Source organism: Amia ocellicauda, chromosome 4, assembly GCF_036373705.1.
Source record: "Amia ocellicauda isolate fAmiCal2 chromosome 4, fAmiCal2.hap1, whole genome shotgun sequence".
Lineage (NCBI taxonomy): Eukaryota > Metazoa > Chordata > Actinopteri > Amiiformes > Amiidae > Amia > Amia ocellicauda.
This window is the reverse complement of record NC_089853.1, coordinates 38,746,411-38,768,650: the sequence shown is the minus strand read 5'-3', so window position 1 is coordinate 38,768,650 and position 22,240 is coordinate 38,746,411. Positions and strand designations below refer to the sequence as shown.

Genomic DNA, 22,240 nt, shown 5'->3' with positions numbered 1-22,240 from the left:
TGTGTGTGTGTGTGTGTGTGTGTGTGTGTGTGTGTGTGTGTGTGTGTGTGTGTGTGTGTGTGTGTGTGTGTGTGTGTGTGTGTGGTGGGTGGGGGTGGGTGGGTTATTTCCTCGGAGAGTGAGAGAGTAGGACCCAGACTGACAAAGACATCAGGGCTTGGCCTGGGATGTGCATTTCCAGACAGGAAGCCCCGTCATATATATCTGGATACTTTTTTTTTTTTTTTTTTTTTAATTATTATTCATAGTTCAGATTTATTTTCTAAATTGTTCTTTTGTTTCTTGTAATTAGAAAAGGGCACGTACAAGGTACAGGGACAAGTAGGGAGTTGAGCGCTCTTGTCTTTCACTACAAAAAATTAAAAACCTTGGTAAGATTTCAAAGTCAAAGAATGGGAACTTTACTTTAGCTTTACTTTACATTACTTTAAAGACACACACTGAAGGTATAAATGGAAGTCCGGGAGTCAGTGGAGGCATGTGGGGAATTAGGAGACGCTGGGCTGGGGGAGCAGAGGAAGCTACAAGACTACAGACCTGCCCTGTGACCAGCAGACAACCCACATATGAGAAAGAAGAGTTTGGAAACATCGGTAAAAATAGAGCTCAAGATAAAACACAGTAAAGCAGAAAGAGCAGAAGATGCTGCAGGGCATAGTGATACAACACCACACCCACATACCACTGTCTGCCCCTTCACAGAATGAGAGGGGGGAGAGAGGAAAGGAAGGGAGGTGAAGAAAGGGGGGGATGAAGGGAAAAGTGAGGGGAAAGTAGGGAGAGAAGTGAGAAGGGAAAAGAGGTATGTGAATGAGTGTATGTGTGTGTTGGGGGGCAGTAAGTCAGCACTAAGGACAGCTGGTTCTGACTGTGCGTGACTCCTCTTGGCCTGAGGGCAGCACTCTGTGGAGCCCAGTCACATGGGAAACATGGAGTTCCCTCTCCCTTTCCCTCTCTCTCTCTCTCTCTCTGGGACTATCTGACAGCCCGCTTCACAGAGACTCCCTGACCCTGCGCCAGACATCGTCAGAGCCAGTAGTCACACCAGGGCTTTCCAACCACAGACATCTAAATATGCACACTGCCCCTCCACCACAGCCAGCGCAGGAACAGCTTCACTGCAGATACAAACAGGGTTCTTTGATAAACCTTCAACTTCATTCATGTGCATATACATAAATATACACATTTTCAATGCCTTTTCTGCCTTGTTTGGCAGATGAAAATGGTTAAAATTTGGACTCTGGCGTGCCACAGCCCCCGTACAAGGCCTGTGCAGAATTTAAATTAAAAAAAAATAATAATAATTAAAAAATAAAAAGGCCCAGGGCCAAAGAGATTGACATACTGCAGTTAAAAACCAGTTATGTAAAAGAACATTAAACAAAAATTAATGTATTTAATTTTACGACTTCAAAGAACTCCAAGCAGTTTCAGAATTGCAAATGTGAACTAGAACAGACTAGAACAAAGTTCCCCAAGCAGGATAAGGGGGAGGAGATGTGGGGGGGTGGGATTGTAAACAACAGCTGAATTAATGAACAGACAATTCTGTGATGTCACACAAGTTTCTAAAGCAGCGGGCCTTTCCGGAACCTCCACTGTGCCTTCCAGCAGCGCAGGGCTCCAACCGGCTGATTGCTGTGATGAGGTAACAGCCAGGTCAGAACCCATTAATAAATCAAATGAGCCGGACCAGCTGCAAAGCTGGCAGACAGAAACGGGAAGAGCCTGCTATCGGTGGCTGGTCCACCTTCCACGAGCCTGCCAGCACCGTGCTTCCAAGTACACCAGCCTAGGGCATGGTCACTCGCAATTGTGCCACCATGCCATCGCCTGTACACCACTCTGCCATGCTTCTGCCCTTTCTCCTTCATGCTCTCATCGCCTCCTGCTTTGTATGGCTCCAGCCCTGATGCCCACCGTCTGAAGCGGTGCCAGGGGGGGCTGTTGGCAATCGTTTAAAAACGCTCAATGCATCTGTGAGCCGATCCTGCGCTATAAACCCCACCACCACTCCCCCTGTGTCTGGCCTGTCTCCAGTGTTGTCTCTGCAGTGGGGATGACTGGGGCCAGCAGGGGTGACAGCTGGGCCCCTCACCACCACACTGTCCCAGGACACTGACTGGGCAGCTGGGAGGAGGCTGTGGCTGGGGGGGGGGGGGGGAGTCAGGCTCTCAGCTGCCCTGCCCAGACCCAGCCTGTCTCCAACAGGTGCAGGCAGAAGACTCCACCTCATATCAAAGGATAATAAATAGAAAGATAAAACTAAGATAAAAGTCTGGGAAGCGGACTCCTGCAACGTACCCAATTTCGGCTATTTGACAGTTTCAATTTCTCAGACCTCTCTCTCAGGTCTCACTCATGTTGTGAAGCAGCAAAGAATGGACGCGCTGGACAGCAAACCCACTGCGGCTGAAGCTGCGCAATTTCATAAGGCCGGGCTCTGTGGGACAGTCATTGCGCCGTAGCTCTGGACACACGGGTTAATACACTACCTCTGCTCCTACACTGGCGCCAAGCAGGACCTCCCAAGCAGGAGCCCATCACCCCAGCAGAGATCAGGATAATCCTCAAGAAGAGAAGGGAAACGGAAGCAGCTAGAGGGTTTGATTTAAAAGCTTGACAAATAATGAGAGAATAATCGCAAAGCACTAGTCTGACAGTCAGGGAGGGGTTCAAATTAACCGGGGGGGGGGGGGAATCTTAAAAAATATTTTTATTTTTTTCCATTATACGGATGTAATGACAGCCCATTACACCCCCCCCCATTTGGAGACTGTCATTTTCACTTTTCAAACGGCATTTTGTGCTAGTCTGTAATTTCCTCGAATCCTAATGACATCCTAGAGATTTGCTCAGAGTGCTCCGCCGAGCGCCTCAGCCTAATTGCGGTGCCTCCATGGCAAGAGACGGAGACAGAGAAACAATAAGGAAAAGAGCAAGAAAGAAAGAAAACTGAAGGCACAGTCGAGCAGAAGAGCTATCTAGTCCAATCACGGCCCAGCCAAGCCCAGCCCAGTCCAGCCCGTGAGTAACTTCTCACCAGGAAACTGCCTGCCAAGTGGGAGCGGAGATGGGAGCGCGATGCGGGGGGAGCTCGGGCAGCTGTGCATTTCCTGTGTGGCGGGCAGATGAAAAGACCGTACCCGGCCCAGGAGGAGGAGGCCCGTGGAAAATGAACGGCACTGCCACCAAGGCACACCTCACAGGGCCAGGACAGGGAGTGGGAGCAGGCTGCTTTAAATAGAGCATGGATCAGAAGGCCCTGCCAAGACTGCAGCATGACAGCTGAAACTGGAGGCCCTGCGATGCACACTTGTCTCGGGAAGAAGGATGAGACGCACACTGCTGCAGGAGCACAGAGAGGGCCACTGCAACCAGGACGCAGGGCAACACGGCACAGAAACCGCTCTGCCTGCAAACACAGGGACTGATCACAGTCTACCTGTAGTGTTTATTTTTATATTCCTTAAAGAAGTGAGTTTTCAGCTGAGAGTGCCCAGGACAGCAGTAGGGAGGCCAGAACACAAAGACTGTACACCCCCCACCTCACAGCATGTGTCTGCCAGTGTGCGTGTTTGTGTATGAGTGTGTGCACACGTTAGTGCGTGCGTGTGTGTGTGTGCGCGCACACGCAATCAGTGACAGAAGCTCAGTGATTTCACCCTGGCTGATGCAGCCTGTTTGTTTCGCAAGCCCTCAAATACTGACCACAAGGCACAAGCAGTCAGCAGGTTAACACCAGATGTGCTGTGAGTCACCACAGTGCCAGGGGGGGAGAGGGCGGGATGAGTGGAGATACGGGTCTGCCAACATCAGGCCTCGATGCTCACCAAAAGGGGAGGCAGGGGAACAACAGGTTCTCAGCCTGCCTCCACCACACATCCAGGACAAGTTCTTCTTCCAAACAGATTTGAACTAAGCTAAACTTTCGGATTAATCAATCAAACGAGCCTTCATTGATTAATTGATTATGTTGTGAGGACCACTTAAAAAGATGCAGGGTAAGCTGGAACAAGAGACTTGCAGAGGAACCGAAAGAAGAGGGATCACCAATAGGAGATGCCTCCGCTCAGAGATGAAAATCTACAGCAGGAGGGAGAGAGATACACCCTTCCTAATCAGCACACATGCCTAGCCATGACTGAGGACACCTTCCCAGGAGCAAAATACTTCTACCCCACGAGCTCCCAACCCGCCTCTGAACCATCTGTCAGCGGGGCTGGAGAATTGCACACATGGACTGAGCTGCTGATGAAGAGACAAACCCTTCCCCTGTAGTTGTATTATATCAGTATCAATTACGGGCTAATAAAAGACAGATCTGAACACTCTTGCAAAGCAGTCACCCCTGACTTTCCCCGCCCCCACCGCGGCCAGCTGCGACCCATCGATCGATATGCACAGCCAGTATTTATCCCTCCAGCTGAATACCTGCCGACTGAACCACACACTTAGTCAGGGTTTGGCTTCCGATGATTATATTGTATTTTTTTCTCTTTGCATTCCAGCCGAGTCATCACAGTGATAAACCCCTTGCATCTCTCCCTTCTTTCGTTTACCGCTGGCAGGCAGAACAGCGGCTCTTTCTGCCTGTGGGAAGGCTATGGCCAGACTCTTGGCGGTCCACAGGGAGTTGCCCACTGTGGAAACATCGGAGTCCAGGGTGGCACCGTAGCTCGGCCCCAATGCCTCCTCCCTGAGCTCTGGGCCGTCTCTTCCTGCTCTGTCCCTGTTCCCCGGTGTTTAGGAGGCATTGGTTCGGCACCTCAGCGCACAACCTCAGACAACAGGCTTCAGGGTGGGGAGCTGACGTGTTTCGTGCTTCCTGGCATTCTGTATCGTGAGGGGTTTATTGCTTTGCCTCTTTTTTTTTTTAATAACTGTCCACTGGCCCAGGGAGCAAAACTTGCACAGGCAGGGAGCCCTATCTGATGTCTAATGTTCAGAAGAATGCAAGAGCTCCACAGACAAGTCCGCTCTAGCTGGGTGACAGCTGAGGCTTAGTTTTCTGTGCTCACTTCCCTCCCCTCCCTCCCCTGCCTTCTCCTCCCCTCCACAGCCCCGCAGGCCTGGAGCTGCCATTCTGCACTCCCCTCACAAGTGGAGGAGGGGCTCTCGCCGTCTCTCTCTCCAAACAAGCCTGTATAGCAGAGAACAGAACAGCAGCTGCGCTGAACAGGAGCTGCAAGAAGCTGTGTTCTCAGGGCACCTAGGGACAGGAAGACATGGCAGCCTGTCAATCTGTCTGTCTCTCTGCTTAGGGCAGCCAGGGACCAGAGGACAAGGCAGCCCAGTCCTGACCTGGAAGACTCACCCTGACCTCCCTGCATGGTATTCCCCTCTGGAAAAAATAATCTATCTTACAAGAACAAACTGTAGCTGGTCCAAGGAAAAGTGCTCAGAGGGCCAAGTAAGCTATGCTGTCGGACTGGCTGCACAGCCTGGCGGGGAGATTACGTCACTCTGCAGGACAGCTGTTCCAGATGTGCTGCCTTGTGCAGACCTCGATATCTGCAGATCATTACAGCAGATTTATGGGAGTGAGAGAGGGATGGAGAGAGAGAGAGAGACAGACTAGGGGAGGTTCATAGATAAGGGAACACACACATACACACACACACTTCAACAAAGAACAGAAACGCATTCCTGGTGTGAAAAACACATTCCAAATAAAACACAGTTAGAATGTCCAGCGATCTGGACGGCAGATAAACCGCACAGAAAATGTGTTTCTTAGAAACGTGGGTGGAGTTGGGTGGGACTTGCAAGATTGTCCAGTCGAAAACATAGTAGGTACTGTGATTGTAAAAGACCTTTTACTAAACTGCAGCATCAACATAGACAAAAAATAAAACAAGGAAGGATGAAAATGGCATAAAAAAAGAGGAGGGGAGGAGGTGGTGTAGTACACAGGGATTTATCGACAAACACACATCAGACGCTTAAAACACAGGGCCACACAGTCCCATATCTACAGAGTGCAGGACGAGAGAGTCAACCAATGACATCAATCCACAGGCAGACCACCCCCATTTGCCGAGAGCCAGCCTGTGCCACAGTGCCCTGGCAGCGCCCCCCCAGCCTGGGTAGTGAGGAGTTACTGCAGGTGTTTGCAGAGCCTGCGGGGAGATCAGGGCTCAGCACAGTCAAGTCTGTCACATTGGATTCTCCTCTTTATCGCTCCTAACTGGAAACACATGGGCGAGCTCAGTCTGTGCTGAAAAACAAGCAAAGCTTCTCTTCCCCTCCCCCTCCCCCGCTCCTTCCCTCCTCTCTCCAAACCTACTGCCCTCTAGCCACCAGTCCTCTGCCTCAAGCTGCAGTGCATGTGTGTGTGTGTGTGTGTGTGTGTGTGTGCGCACGTGTGTGTGTGTATGCGCGCGTATGCGCCCGTATGTGTGCGTGTCAGTATTTATTTCTCCATTTTCTTTCTTCTATTTAGTGTTTGACTGACAAGCAGAACCAAGAACTCATGATCAAACGAGCAAACGGAAAAAACAAAAACATAAGCATAATCCCAGATTTCACCATCAGGTTCCTGACTGGCTGCAGGAGGCCTTCTTTAAAGATGAAAATGGCTGTGTGTGGAGAGCCGTTCATCTACATATTTATTTATCTGTGTGTTTTTTTCACATCTGAACCCGGGGTAAAGATTCAACCAAGGGACCAGCCAGCCAGCTGTCTGCTGTACAGAACAGCTTGCACTGCCCAGTCAGTGTGCGCAGGAGGCTGAATCTGCAGCTGAGCATTGGGCCGCCTGCCCCGTCGAGTCAGGGGCACAGATCGCCACCAGACCACCATCGCCTTCTCCTTCTGTACTTAAACCCTCAGTACCCAACATGAGCCATGACACCCTCAACACCCGACAGGCAGGCGCCCAGGTCAGAAAGAACAGAATAAGAGGGGGGGGAGAGAAAGAAATTCACAGAGGGAGAAGGGAGAAATGGAGAGACGGGAACACTTAAGTGAGAGACAGAGACAGAGACAGAGATAGTCAGATAGTTGGAAAGTCAAACGGACAGTCAGACAGGGACACTCTGCTACACTCACCCCTGGTGCCCGTGGCCATGTCAGCCACTTTCTGGAAGGCATCTAGGAATGAGCCGGTGACAATGATGGTCGTCCTGTGGTCAGAAGAGAGAGATATAATGAACACCATGTTTACTGGACATTATGCTGAACACCACACTCACTGAACACGCAAAGCAGCAGGGTCTTCATTCTGCACAAGGTGTACAGATGTCAAGTGTAAACACAACGGGGCAAGGGAGCCAAGAATTACAGCTGGCAGCTCCTCCCTGTACAAGATCACAGGGAATGAAGAGTTTTGTGCAGCACCCCCGAAAACTATAGTGGCTCTTAAACAGGGAACACGAGGAGGAAACTTAGCCAAAGCTGATCTGTATGTTTTTTATGCAACTGGCCCCTTTCCTTTCATTCTTCACCCCCACGCCCTCTGTTGTTGTTTGTTTGTATAAATCTGCTCTTAAGCGGTTTTGAAACACGGACTTCGGCCTTCGACCTCTCTCTCCAGATTCCCTTCCCTATTAAGCGCGACAGCACGGCTGATTCAGAGGCAAATTTCATTAAAAGGATCTATTGAGGAGATCTCCATCATTGCTGGGCAGCTTGCTGGACTCCAAGATCATTTGACAAGCACCCACTCTGTCCCGGCTGCTATAATCTGCAACCCCCTCCTGCATTAGGATCCTGCTCATCACAAAACATTTTTTCTGACCCTCAAGGTGATGATTTCAGCTCAGGCTCAAGAAACACTGAGGTCAGTTCAGCTTGTCAGTTGTGTGTGGTTTCTGCTTTATTGTGGGTTTTAGTTTTGTCCTTCACATACTCCCACCGCCCCGCTCCCTGTAACTGGACAGAGTCTCATTTGCTGCTGCTGCTGTTTATGCTTGCAGACACCACAGCTGGGTGAGAGCAGTAATTGGGCATAGCCAGGCATGTGCTGTGATGTTTATCAGCTGCCGTGGTCCGCAGGGAGATGAAAAGGGGCCTCCCGCCGCGGCTCCGAGGACAGTACCTAACAGGCTATTGGCAGAGGCACCTGACACCCCCCCACCTCCTGGACCCTCCTCTCCTCAGGTCCCCAATTGTCCCTCCTAGATCAGCCTGAGAAAGGTTTTTGCAAAGTTGTTGTTTCTTTTGTATGTGTTTACTTTATCTTCATTTAACTGCAACAGTAAACAGGAAGGCCCCGAAGACCTACCGTAGCTGTGACTGAAGCTTCGCTCCTTTGGTTACAAAATCCTCCCACGCTGGATAACTGGACTGCAAAGCAAACATCAAAAAGCTGCATTATTACAGGAATAAAAAAATATATACAATTACAGTAACATTAATTTACATACATACATTTATATACAGACATCTCAACTTGACAGGGCACATAGGATATCACTCCTCTTCAACTAAGTAACAAACACATCTACACTCGCGACAATTTAGGACATGGTAGAATTCGAGGTTTCCCACATGATGCCTGACAACACTGCATGTGCTTTGCTTGTGGGCTGTGAACTGCTACAATACACTTACATCTGGTGTTGATATCGAACAGTCAAGCCCAATACAGGACACACCTCCCTGACATGCAAGACGCGCCGAACACAAGGGCGCTGCCTATAGAAGTTTCAGAAACTGACCAGCTTAGGGGGCACTGAACGCTCTCACTCTGTGAAAACACCTCTGAAACCCTCTGCCCAGACTTGGACAGCAATCTTGGGTTTAGCCCAGGACACGCTCAGACTAAGGTCACTGTTTGACCTAGAAGTAATCGTGGTGCAGTGCAAGCTGAAGCAGGGGGAAATCTGGCGGCTGCGTTGCGGTGAATTCCAAAGGGAAATTTTTCCGCTGTGGACCTGGGTGTAGCACACTTCCTAATTCCTTCCTCATTAGGATGTCTTGCCAGAGGAAAATGGGGGTGGGGGGGATTTTTTTTTTTTTTTTTTTAATAAATCTGTCATCTTCATTTCTTTCTCAGATGCTTCCAAACTGAAAACCTTCAACAGCTGAAAACCCGACACATTCCATCAGTGTCACCCGTGAGACAAGTGCTCTGCCAGTTCTGCCCAATGGGACTTGTAAGCAGTGGAATCACGCCAGTCCTCGATAACCCCGCGAGGTGTGAAGTCTGCAGGTAACCCTTTGCAGTCATCTTCGAGACTTGCTGCAGTGGATTCCAGAAGAAAGACCCTTCAAACTCTGCCTCCCCAGCCTCCCTCGGGGCCAGGCAAGGTAAACAGAGCTGTGAAGCAGCTGTGTTTCCAGTAGACAGTGTTTCAGCTGCATGGCGGCTCCTGAGACACAACAGAGAGAGCGAGCAGAGAGCGAGCAGAGAGCGAAGGTCGGTGTTTAATTGAAGTGTATGAGAAAGCTGGTAATTGAAGATTGGGGGGGGTGATGCTCACACTCTCACCAGAAACCAAAACAAGCAAACCACAACAATGGGCATCTAGCTCTGCCGGTACAGCGACTTGGAAATGCAGTGGTAGCAGGTGGCTTACGATTTACAATGCAACTGGGCCAGGGTTTACCAATTCGTGATTTCCTGGCAGGACCAGGACAGTGTGGGTGTAATCACCCCCCGAGTGGCTTTTATAAGGGGGTGGGGGATGGGACCTCTCCATAGGAGATCCTGCTGGAATGGCATCCCCAACTGAATCCACCTCCAGTACCAATCCTCCCTTAATTTAGCGCTGGTGACCTGCAGCCACGGCTGGGATGATCCAGAAAGCACTTGTCTCCTTCTGATTCAAGAAAGGCCCGAAGTCCCCAGAGCCGCACTGGGCCTTCAAAACTCCAACACAAGGGGCCATGTGACCTGTGCCTGCCGACAACTCCATCTGCCTGCAGGATGACCAGTATACACTCAGACTCCTATTCACTGCCCTTCCATCCTCTCTCTGGTTTCTGCATTCAACATAAAATTTCACAGGCACAGACAAAAACTAACAGAAACGCGTAAAAAGCATTAGCAGCATTTCATAGCAGCCTGTGGGACAGAGGAGCAGCTTGCCAGCTGGCTAATGGAATAAAACATCTTTTGTGTGGGGAATTGGGTCCAAAAACTTGTTTGATTGTTTGTTACTGTTTGTTTTTTCGCTCATTTTCCAGTGGCATTCCAGTGAGAGTCGTAAACTGCCTTGAGGACTGCAAACTGCACGTCATCAGCATCTCTCAAAAGCGGTTCCTTCACAGGCCCCCCAGCACCTTCACTTCACAGTCCCTCGGACCTTCAGTGATCTCTGAGATGAGCCAAGAGCACGGGGCACTGCCTGACTCTGCCCAGGACCCATTTTGGACTCAGCTAGAGTAGACTGCTTCATTTAGAGCAACTACAGTCTGGGCTACAGGTCTGAGCGCTCCTCCCCTCACCGCCCTCTCACCCTGGGGACACCAAGAGCCATTGGCAATCAAACTGGAAGTCACCGCATCCATCAAGCCCCAATGGAGGAGAAGATGCCTTCAGGATGCTGCATAACGTACTGGAGATCAAAGCCAATACAAACAGCTGGGGAACTGATTACAGAAGCAGGAGAGGGAGTGGGGTGGGGGGAGGGTAAAACAAAAGCAGAACATTTCAACATGTCCAAAACACTGCTGTGCGCTCTGCTCTCCCTTCCGCACTGGCAGGGCTGTGCGGGTGGTGACAGAGGTGGTCAGTAAGGTTTAACATGGGGACCAGTCTCAGCTGGGTCAGGGTTAATTCGTGCTCAGCAAGGGCTCTTGTGGTTGCCAGCCACTAGGTCATTCCACCCAACAAAGCAGAGGCACAGAGAGGCTCAATGCAGATGGCCCTGTGCCCTCATATTTTCTGTTCAAACTGTGCATGTTCCAGTAAGGGAGAGAGCAAAAGAGGACAAGAGTGAGAGGGGGTTCTTGTCCCCTGGTCAGCTCAGACAGGGAGAAGCTGTGAAACGACACAGAGGGGGAAGACGGTGACAGCCACCACCCACCACTGCCCGACCACCCACTCTGCCCCAGCCTGCCCCCCAATCCAGCCCAGCCCGACCCAGCTCAGCACCTGCCTCAGGACGCAGCAAGACAGTGACCGGCTGAGGCACAACTGTATGAAAGGCCCAGAGTGTCGCTGGCTAAGGGGTGTCCTTAAACCACCCTCTCTCTTCTGCACACAAGCCAAAGCAAAAGAAAGCAAAAGAGAGCAAGTGAGAGTGAGTGAGCGAAGCACCCCGGCCAGAGGGCTCTCCCCTGCTTGAGCTCAAGGGAGCCGAGAGGCTTACTGCCTGACGGTCCCTAATCCAGCAGGAAATGAGCCCTGACAGTTTTGCCCTGCTGTAAGCTGTTTTCAGTTGTGTTCTTGTAAAAGCGCTCCACCCTGGAGGAATTCCTATCTTGCTAATTTGGAGATTTCAGTTCCTTTTTTTTTTTTTTTTTGCTGCTTTAGCTGTGTTTGCTGCCCTTCTTCCTGCTCTTCGTCGCAAGGGTCATTCCATTCATTTAGCTTTTATTTCCCGACTGGAAGTTAAGGACGGAAGTCACCTGTTGTGCGACAATGCATCCGTGACAATGCAACCACCATGACAACGCACCACCCGGCTCAGGCTGCAGTGCTGTAGCACCAGCTCCTTGTCATTAATTGGTATCAATATTTAACAAGCCTGTTATCACCCAAAGGCACTGCTGTCGATGCCAGAGGAGAATTTCAGGGGAACCAGATACAAGGGCCTCTGCGTGAGATTTCCTTGATTAATAATTTACAAACGAGATGAGATTGGTGTCTTCTCCCAACTCTGAACAATTTAACTGGAGCTAACGAGGTCCGTGGGGAGAATCGGAGAAGATGGTGGTAAATCATAGATCATGTTGCAGCTAACGAGGGCGGCTACATCAGTAGCAGCATGGTGCTGAGGCAGCCAAGCATTTTACTTTTATAGGCATTAACAAATACATACAACAAGCCTGGACCAGCAAAGGAACAAAAAAAAGTTTAATGGTATGTGAAATTAAACAAGCGGTTTGTTAACTATCCTTCCCAGACAGCAGAGGGGTGAGTCTCAGAGAGAGTAGGGTCCCACCTGCACCCTGATTGTTAGTTTAACTGTCTTGTATTTAACTCTGCACAGTACAGTGCCATGCCACGCCACGCCACGCCACGCCACGTGACGGGACGACTTTAGCTTGTGGGGTGCTGTGTAACAAATGTGTATTGTATTGAACAAACGAACGTGCAGATCCACTGTACTCAGCGAAGACCACACGTGTGGTTGAAACATGTGCCACTGAAGGGCTATTTTCTCATGTAAGGGATTTATTTTACTGCACACACAATCCAGCACAGAGATCTAGTCTGCTGACATTCCTCCCGCTCATAAAAATGCAAATAAGTTGCTAGCAATCCAGGGCTGGGCTGGGAGGGGCACAGCTTCACGGCAACCTTGCGTGAAGAAACCCATTAAAACACAGCGTAACATCCACAGAGACGCATGGAATGCCGGCCCCTCCCCCGACACAGAGAGCAGCCAGAGGGACACCTGTGCACACAGTAAAATGTGTGGGCGGGGGGGGGAGACCAGGCCCTGACTGTCTCTTGTCACGTCCCTGTGTCATAAACCGTCCTGAAGCAGCCCAGCCCCGACATGTCTCAGCCCACTGTCAGGCTGACTCACATGGCGAGCCCGAGCGTGCGGGAAGGAGGGGGGGCGGGGAAGATGGCAAAAACAGGGACTACAAACACACAAGGATAAAGATTCAATGTAAGTACACAACAAATGACTCTGTCCCGCTCCCTCACTCACGGTGCGGTGCATTTCCTGTGAGCAGGCCGCTTGTGCCAGGAGGACACTGCCAACCCAGGCCGGTGTCTGGGGCGGACGCAACACAAAGGTGACAGGTGAGGGGAGGCTGTGTTGATCATTCTAGTTGATGCCGAAAGCCCATCGGCAGGACTTTAGTACACCCTCTCCCCACTGCACCCTCCTCAGTGACTCCAAAACTAAACCCTGAAGGGAGTTCTGTCCCACACCTGAGGGGGAAAGGGCCTCCTGTTCTCAGTCATGACTTTCAATGCTCTGAACGTTGCTCTTTATCTCCGAGACCCTGTAGAGAGTTTGATGAGGCGGTTTGGTCAAGGACCCTGTATTCAGTGGGTCGGAGAATCCTTATCACCTCAGCCAAATCATTCTTCTGAGTCTGTACCCCCCCACACCTGAAGAGATCAATACAAAATGATGTTCCCCAACACAAAGGCCACGTGCCAGAGAGCTACTGGAGTGGGCTGGAGCTCCTGTGGCAGCTCTGGGGTCAGCCAGGGGTCACCCACCTGGAAGCTAAGGACTGTGTACTGCTTCTCTCCAACTCACACACACTGACCCTAAGCCCGTGTGTCCACCAAAGCGTTTTTTCCTAAGGTCGGCGTGTTTTCTCAATTGTTTGCAATGGCAGCGCCGTGTTTTTAAAGCGCCAGCAGCGTTACGTGGCGCTGAGCGTCTTTTTCACGCTGAGCGCTGCACATTTTTTTCTCGTCATCCTTCCTCTCTCTCTACGCGCTTCAGCTTTCCCTCTGCCTTGTGCAAGCATTGTAGTCAGTATTTGTTAGCAACACAAACTATCTGTGACATTAGGTACTTCAACACATGACTGCCGCGGATATTCCGTATAATAGCACTGAAACAGCGCTGCGCCTCCAGAGCTCTGAAGCCTCGCAGTCGGGCGCTTTCAGACGAGCGCCTGGCGTTTTCATCTGCGGAAAACGCTTTGGTGGACACCCCCTGCACCTCTAAAGATAATAGTAGCAAATATCGGATGAGGCAAGTTCTGAAACCCTGAGATGCTGACACAGCACAGCCTGATCTTGCAATGAGAGCAAAACCGGGCACGTAAAAGCAAAACTTGTGGCAACATCTTGGAAATTCCTGCTGATTGCTAAACTCACCGGAAAGCTGCCGCCCTAATATGCACTGGTAGAACAAGTGCTGATGAAGGAATGTCCATTAAGGTGACACTTGCGCATCAGAGGTACTGTCCAGCCTCCGCATGATACATAAGCTACAGGGTCTGTGTTGGGGGGGGGGCACACTGCCTGCCACCAGCACCTTCACACTGCGTCACAGCCCACAGGGAATGCGTGTAAGAACACAGAAAGAATGCATGACGCAAGAGCCCGACACTGACAGCCAGGTTACAAAGCAAACCTGATACGGCTGTGGAAAACAGAGATACAGGCAGGGAGGAAGAGTGAGAGAGAAAGAGGAGAGAAAGAAAGAGAGCGAAAGAGCACGAACGACTGCCTGTGTGTGAAATCTGAGCCTGCTCTCGGCACTGAGCCGCTGGACATCAGCCGAGCACACTGACACAGGCGGCTGAGCCCCCCCAACGACTGCGCCGGTGCCCTAACAGTGGCATGGAGCATCCCCCCACCTCCTGGCTAATCCTCAGCTCCGTCTTAGCAGCAGCAGCCCTGTCTGGCCTAGAAAAAAGCACTGCATGGTTAGCATTAATTCTGTCCTTGTTGTCACTTTTCTTCTTGTATTCGCAGTACTACCTACCTAGCCAGTCCCACAGTATTCGCGCCAGTGTTTAAACACGTGGTGCCATGGCCACAAGAGTGCTGGCTTTGGAATGTGCCCACAATCTTTAAGGTCTATCGATTTATTTCCCCAGGTGTTTAAAGAGCCTACCCTGACTCTACGAGAGAATAACGCAGAGCCAAAGCTCCAGATTTCTTTTGCATTTGCATGGCTGCTGTTCAAACACAGGAAGGTGCACAAGAAGAACAGGAACCAAAGTCCCATAATCCCTTTGTTTAATGCACTTTCCACGGAAGCAGAGTGGCTGAAGGGACCCGTTTCCTCCTGTGACCGTCAGCGGGTGCTTGTGGTCTTGAACACACAGATGGCCACAGAGCGCAAGGGCTCCGTCACAGCAGGACTGGCCGAATAAATGTAAAAAGAGGATCCTCATGCACAGCCTCTTGTTCCCTTTCAGGGCTTTCAGCTGCAGGCTGTCATTCCAGTTCAAACCACTTTGTCACAGGAGTTTATTTGCTTGCCTTGCTTACAGTACGCCATCAGAAATCCCTGGGTTGCCCACGACGTCAACAATGAGAAACTCAGCCTAGTGCAACGACAGCTACCCCACCCCCACCCCCACCCCCACCTCCACCTCCACCTCCACCTCCACCTCTACCACACCAACAGGCCAGACACCGGCACCGGGAAGTAGGACAGGAAAGCTTGGTTTGTGCATGAGTGTGAGAGAGAAAGAGAGGGGGAGACAGCCCTGCACTGTTTGCATTTCATTTTGCATCTCTTTTCGGCAGCAAACTCTCAGACACAGAGTAGGGAGAGAGAGAGAGAGAGATAGATAGATAGAGGAAGAGAACAGGAGAGAGAGAGTAAGTCTGCAGGCCGGGTGCACAGCCAGCAGAGCTCAGACCGGCATTCCACTCCTGGAGGCGGATCCATCGGAGGCAATCAGCTGGCCATTTCGGTCTCTTAATAAAAAGCGCATTATTACAGCCGACACTAATCTCCTTCGAGAGGGAGGAGGGAAAAAAAAAAAAATCAAACTGCTCCTGGTCCTTTGTGTTTATTACACTGGTGCTGGTGCTGTCCGGCTGCCAGCAGTTTGATTAAAAACGAATCGTATCCAGATGGCTGGAGATGCCCTGCGCGATTCCACTATGCTGGTACAGACAAGCCCCAGAGCCCGTGCCAGGCTGCTGACCCTAACGCAGCCCAGGATTTCCACTATTAACTATTAACTTCCCAGGACAAGGGCCTCTCTCAGTCTCACGTGCACACGCAGAGATACACACAGGCCGGATGTATAGGAAACACAAAACACAGATGACAAGTGCAGTGAAGAGAGCGGACACAAGCAGGCATGCCTGGGTCGGGTAGACAGTTCCGGGTTGGGTCTGTATTGACACCACTGGTGCAGCAGTACTGTGAGGGTGAAGAAGCACAAGACAGTGCTGCAACCCTACCCTGATGGTTCCCATGTGGGCAGGGCTCTATAGAGATTTACACACACATCTATACATAAATACAGAGATCATTGCCCTGTTTCAGGCAAAGTGATGGCAGCCAGTAATAATTTCCCCCAGTCCTGTTAAATTACCTTGGAACAGAGAGTTCCCAAAGCACCTCTCTAGCAGTCACATGGCCTGAGTAACTGTTGTGCAGTTAATAAATAAAGAATATAGAGGGAAGGAGCAGGGGGGTGCTTAATTATTTGGAAGTCAATATATTTAGTGGCATACAGATATATTCCTGTCTTATGAATATCAGCCAGGAAACGGTCAGGCAAGACTGCTGACGAGTCAGCAGAGAACAATTATCTGGGAGAGGGAGTCTCGCGTGCTAAAGATTTTTCCTGCTCACAGCTGAGCTGTCAATCGCGAGGCTGACAGGGCAGCACACACGGCTCGGCTCCTGCAGTGACACACGCTCGGACACAGCTGGCAGCTCCCTTCACCTGCGCTTTGCCTCTGACGCGCAAACACACACACTGACACTAATACACACATACTGACACAGATGCATACACACTAACCCAGGCACATGCTTACACACACAGGTATGTGCACAATGACAAAGAAGCACCGCCACAGAACTACACACTGGCACAGACAGGCGCACACACAGACAGTGATCGGGAATCTCTGTTCACTGCCATCTCACCAGCACTTCTGAGTAACAAGGATTACAGAGAGCTTGGCCTGCATGTCTCAGCCCTGTGCACCTGAGTACCTGTGCGAGGGATGAGTGCGTTGAGCAATGGCAGCCGCAGACACACCCAGGAAAGCTGAGCGAGACGGCAATCACAGAGCCGGGCGTCAGGTTCATCCTGGCACAGCCTGCGCTGCCTCGCTGAATCACTATAGAGCTGCGTGCCCCGACACAGGCCGACACTGACACCGACACGCCCCACAGTGCGATGATCACTCACACCTGTACACTCTTCTCCTTCCGTTTTTTCTTTTCTCATTGTTTTAATTTGTTTCTTGTTCGGTTTTTTTTCTTTTCTTTTTTTTATATATATATGTATATATATCTTTGTTCCTAACTGGGCTGTTCTAGCTGGCCTAGCTGTGTTTCAGCATGTCAGAACTACCGGGTACAGAGAAACGATTTTTACCAAAAAGGGGGGGGGGGCTGTACAGCAGAGTAATCACTCTAGCTCACTTCTTGGAGCCATGGTGATGGACTCTCGTGTGGGTGTGTCGGTCTAAAAATCAAAAACAAAACAAAAACAAGACTCCCAGATATTCCAGCCGAGTACAAAACAAAACATACGACGCACATGACATACTGGCTGTAACAGCTCTAGTAATCAATGGGCCAAAAAAAAAGAAATTACACCAACAGTCTTCCATTCTGTTAAAACTGTCATTCTTCAGCAGGTGCCAACCTGGAATCGAATGCCTCCTAAATAAGAGCAGGGTCAGACCGACTCTGCCTGCCCGCCTACGCTCTCCACAGACTGAACTCGGACTCACAATAATGGCAGAAAACCGTCTATAGCCTACCCACCCCGGAACACTCAAGTTCTCAAATTTGCCCTGACGACACAATGACTGGCGCACAATGGCCTACGCTGAAGTGCCCCAGGGGGGGGAGTGTTGCATGGCACACAAGGGCAGCCCATAGCAGTTTATACCCACTTCATCTCGGACCATTCACCACTAGCTACATTACAGCTTCAACCAAATGAGGCTGCTTTCTGCTGGAGCGCAAAGTAGCACATTCTGGGAAGGACCCAGGTTTTAAAATGATACAACTTCGTGATGTCCACTGACAGAAAAGGTCTACCTCACTGAAACCACACCTAAAACCTACGTCAAGCTGTTCCTATTTGTTTTGCTCTTGCTCTTCGGAAACATCAGTTGCACAGCTCGGTGTGTCCGGGTCTGTCCACGACGCCCCCACGCACGCCTGCGCTTCCGCCTCACCTGTGCCACCAGCGCCGGCACCCGGATGAGCGGCCACAACAGCCTGCGAGGCTTTACCACGACCCCACACCACCCCACCCACCCACCCGCCTCTGCCTCCTCCCTCCGGCCCCAACCCCCCATGTTTTCATGTCTCCCAAAATGGCAACTTCAAAAGGAAAAAGACGCACAACAGCCGCCCAGCTGAGAGGAGCCGCGGGCCGGTCCGTGTGCGCGCCGCGTCCTTTCTTCCTGATCCGTCGGCGGCGCTGGACTAAAACTCGGGCTGAAGCTTTCTCCCTCCGGGATGAAGCAGGAATACCTTGACATGCAATGCACAAAGAGCAGCAAAGCCCGGCTCAGCCCAGCCAGAGGGGCCGGAGCGCCAGTGCCCCAGTGCCCCACTGATCCCATGTGCGGCCCGGGCGTCTCTGCCGTCCTGCGGGATCCGGACGGGTGTTCACTAACCCGCGCGTATAGTATGCAAGACACAGCTGTGCTTGAGTTAGTTACAGCAAAAACACATTTCCATTTCAAAAACAACCTGTAAACAGACGTGGCGGAGAGGGGGCTGCAAAATGCTGTGGGTTTCGGAGGGTTTTAGGGATTTCTGACACACAATCGTGTAAGGTCGCAGATCTTGCGCTGCACTAGCTTGCAATGGTGCCTGCATTGCCAGACACTGTGGGGATCCGCAAGTTATAATGTATTGATGCCTGTACGCATGTATGAGCGCATGTATGTAGCACTCACCTTCATGTCATTCATGATGGTCTGGAAGAGCCCCCCCAGCGCGCTGCACTCCTTCTCAATGCCCGCGTCCATGTTTGTATCCACGCACAGGCTGCTCATGCACGCATCAACAGGGAATATACACAATCAGGAAATTAAACATTAAAAAAATCCCAGGGCTCGCTCAAATCCGCCAAGGTGGAGGGAAGGGGTGGGAGAGGGGTGTATTTGGGGAGGGGGGTTGTGAAAAACGGTAATCAACCAAAACAAAAAGATACAAAATCCCAGCGGCAGAAGGAGAAACCGGAGTCAACACTTCGGAGGAAACATCGCTGCAGCGCACAGAAACTCCCGACACGGTCCCTGTCTGCGGCTGCCCGGACACCCCGCAGCGGGACGGGCTGCGGTCCTGCTCAGCGCCCTGTGCTCCTGCTCCCCATGGCCCCGGGGATTCGCGCTGGCTGACGGAAAGACCCCCCGCTTCGTCCTGTGGATGCCCCCGGGATGCAAAGGCCGGCGGCGGTAGCGGCCGGTAAAGTTTCCCCTCGGTGTGAAGCGCCGCTGCCCCAGTCCGGCCGTGCTGCGCGGTGGCTGCTGTCTGCGCGGCGCCGCTCTGCCTCCCTCTGCCTGATTCCCGATCCGTCACAGGGCGGAGCTCCGGCGCCGCCCCTTTCGGCTGCTTTCGTCCTTTTCCGTCAGATCACCCGAACGCTGCCTAGGCCCATATCAATGAATACCTACATGTAGTAATAGATAAATATGCACACATTGGCACACAAAGAAGCAAGCAAACATTGTTGTCTCACTTTTGGGATTGAACTACAAAAGCATTATGTTTACTCTAATGGAGACTAACACCTATTACACATACATGTCGGGAAGAAAAACAACAGGTAATAAAACTAAGCACATGAAAACATCATTTAATAAATATAGTTTGCACCTGCCTTACTTTAGACAAACCGAAGCCCAGAGAGTTGTTGCGTGGGTGGTGCCTTCAGATGAGTGAGACAGTATCACACTGTCAGCTTTCCACGCAGGATCTCATGACCACTCTGTGTGGGTATTAGTCACTCAGTGCCAGGAGACTTCTGCAATAGCACACTGCTGGTGGACCAGACGTGCGTCTTCAGCAGATTTTATCATTACTTGTCCACACTTAACCATGAATCCCAGATGTTTTGTCTTGTTATGTATGTTTGCTTCACTTTGTACAGTTCCTTCTGTATTTGTGGTGGATTTGTTTTCACAGTGAGTCACCTTGGTAATGATAAAAATAATTAATTAATTAATAATCATATACACCGATATATGGTGTAGGTCCCAAAACAGCCCTGACCCGTCGAGGCATGGACTCCACTAGACCTCTGAAGGTGTGCTGTGGTATCTGGCACCAAGACGTCAGCAGCAGATCCTTTAAGTCCTGTAAGTTGCGAGGTGGGGCCTCCATGGATCGGACTTGTTTGTCCAGCACATCCCACAGATGCTCGATTGGATTGAGATCTGGGGAATTTGGAGGCCAAGTCAACACCTTGATTCATCAGACCAGGCCACCTTCTTCCATTGCTCCGTGGTCCAGTTCTGATGCTCACGTGCCCATTGTAGGCGCTTTCGGCAGTGGACAGGGGTCAGCATGGGCACCCTGACTGGTCTGCGGCTACGCAGCCCCATACGCAACAAACTGCGATGCACTGTGTGTTCTGACACCTTTCTATCAGAACCAGCATTCACTTTTTCAGCAATTTGAGCTACAGTAGCTCGTCTGTTGGATCGGACCACACGGGCCAGCCTTCGCTCCCCACGTGCATCAATGAGCCTTGGCCACCCATGACCCTGTAGTTTGTTTGGAAGACACTGGACTAGATGTTAGAACCATTCATATTTGTGATCTTAAGCTTTTTTTATCCCACAGCTGAAGAATGTGATTTACAGCTTCGGTCAAAGGTGATTGATATCTTTATGAATACGGATGATGAAGGAGTGGAATTTCTGGGCTTTACCAATGAGGATATAATCACAGTGACTTGTGTTTTTCCTTCCTTGGACCACTTTTGATAGGTACTGACCACTGCAGACCGGGAACACCCCACAAGAGCTGCAGTTTTGGAGATGCTGTGACCCAGTCGTCTAGCCCTCACAATCTGGCCCTTGTCAAAGTCACTCAGATCCTTACGCTGCCCATTTTTCCTGCTTCTAACACATCAACTTTGAGGACAAAATGTTCACTTGCTGCCTAATATATCCCACCCACTGACAGGTGCCATGATAACGAGATTATCAGTGTTATTCACTTCACCTGTCAGTGGTCATAATGTTATGGCTGATCGGTGTATTTGTAGTTGTCTAGCTTGACATTTTGGTGTCTGGGTTTGGGGTTCAGGGTGTTGTTTAGCCTTAAACTGGGGCAGTCGGGTTGAGAAACACTGCACTCACACTCACACTCGCTCACACACACAGATAAGATACCTCCCTCTACACCGCAGGGGAGATTTGGGCAAGGGCACCACCATGCTGCCTCTGCCTGTCAGAGCAGGGAGGACGCTCATATCTGGAGACGGCGAGGACCTGTGGGGGTCAGGAGGTCTATTCCGCGTGGTGCCCGGCTCGACTCGGATCGGCTCGGCTGTCTCTCATCAGCTATGCCGACACAACCCCCCCAGCCCTTCCCTTCCAACTCCACATCTCTGAGTCACTCAGCAAACCAGGGCAAATCTGACCAGCTGTCATAGTAACTGCAGTAAACACAGGGCATCCCTCCCCGCCCCACTGCAGCTGAATGGGGGAGTGCAGTGCGTTATCTCTCTTCTACCTGCTTTTTATCCTCCTGTGTGACTCCCTGTTGCAGATTCTGCTGTGCCTGGATTGTGTCTTGCCCTGCTCATTCTCCCACCCACACGTGCAGCGCCTGACACCTACTGTGCTGTGCCGTGCCGTGCTGGGCTTTGCCGTGCCGTGTGCTATGCCGGGCTGTGCCATGCAGGCTGGATCTCCAGTCAAGCCCTGCAGCCTACTGGCCCCTGGATTCATAAAGTCAGTGTTCTGTAGCTGAGCCCCGCAGAGCTGAAACACCCCTCCACACATGAGCTCCTGCCATCAAACTGAGAAGCTTGCGATTCCACATCACTGGTGGTTTAAACTGTGGGGGAGATCCCTGCCCCACCCCCGACCTCCTCCAGGTGATAACCTCCCTATAAATCTGTAACACATCGCCTGCCACCGGAAGACACAGACACGTCGAACACTTTCCGAACTCTGTGAATGTGAAGAGCGGATCGAATTAGAAACTGTGCCGGGTCCTACAGCATGTGCCCAACCTGCCTACTGACTTCAGCTGTCCACTGAACTCGGGGAATGCTCCGTTTTTTGTAGTTTGCGTGTGTAAGTCGGGGGGGTTGTCTTTCCACTGAGCAGTGCTGTCTGTGTCAGTTTACTGCATGCATAAAGTTAATAAGTATAAAACTGTTTCCCCAGAAATGATTTAAAGAAACAACACACACACAAAAAACACAGTGATTATCTCATTGTCTCTGGGTGTCTCCTTACTTCAAAACACTGTCACAATGACCAGGGGCAAACTGAGTAAAAATGGAG

General features: G+C 50.9%; 1 protein-coding gene across 1 annotated transcript in view; it reads right to left on the bottom strand.

The window, feature by feature from the left end:
* The window catches only part of mtss1 (MTSS I-BAR domain containing 1), a 64,677-nt gene extending 45,432 nt beyond the window's left edge, over positions 1-19,245 (bottom strand). The window contains exons 1-4 of the mRNA XM_066702096.1: positions 18,928-19,245; positions 18,671-18,761; positions 8,231-8,292; positions 7,057-7,130 (exon numbers count right to left, since the gene is read on the bottom strand). Of these exons, the coding sequence (XP_066558193.1) occupies positions 7,057-7,130; positions 8,231-8,292; positions 18,671-18,742 (208 nt within the window). The 5' untranslated portion in view covers positions 18,743-18,761; positions 18,928-19,245. The remainder of the gene's footprint in view (positions 1-7,056; positions 7,131-8,230; positions 8,293-18,670; positions 18,762-18,927) is intronic.
* Positions 19,246-22,240: the final 2,995 nt, after the last annotated feature.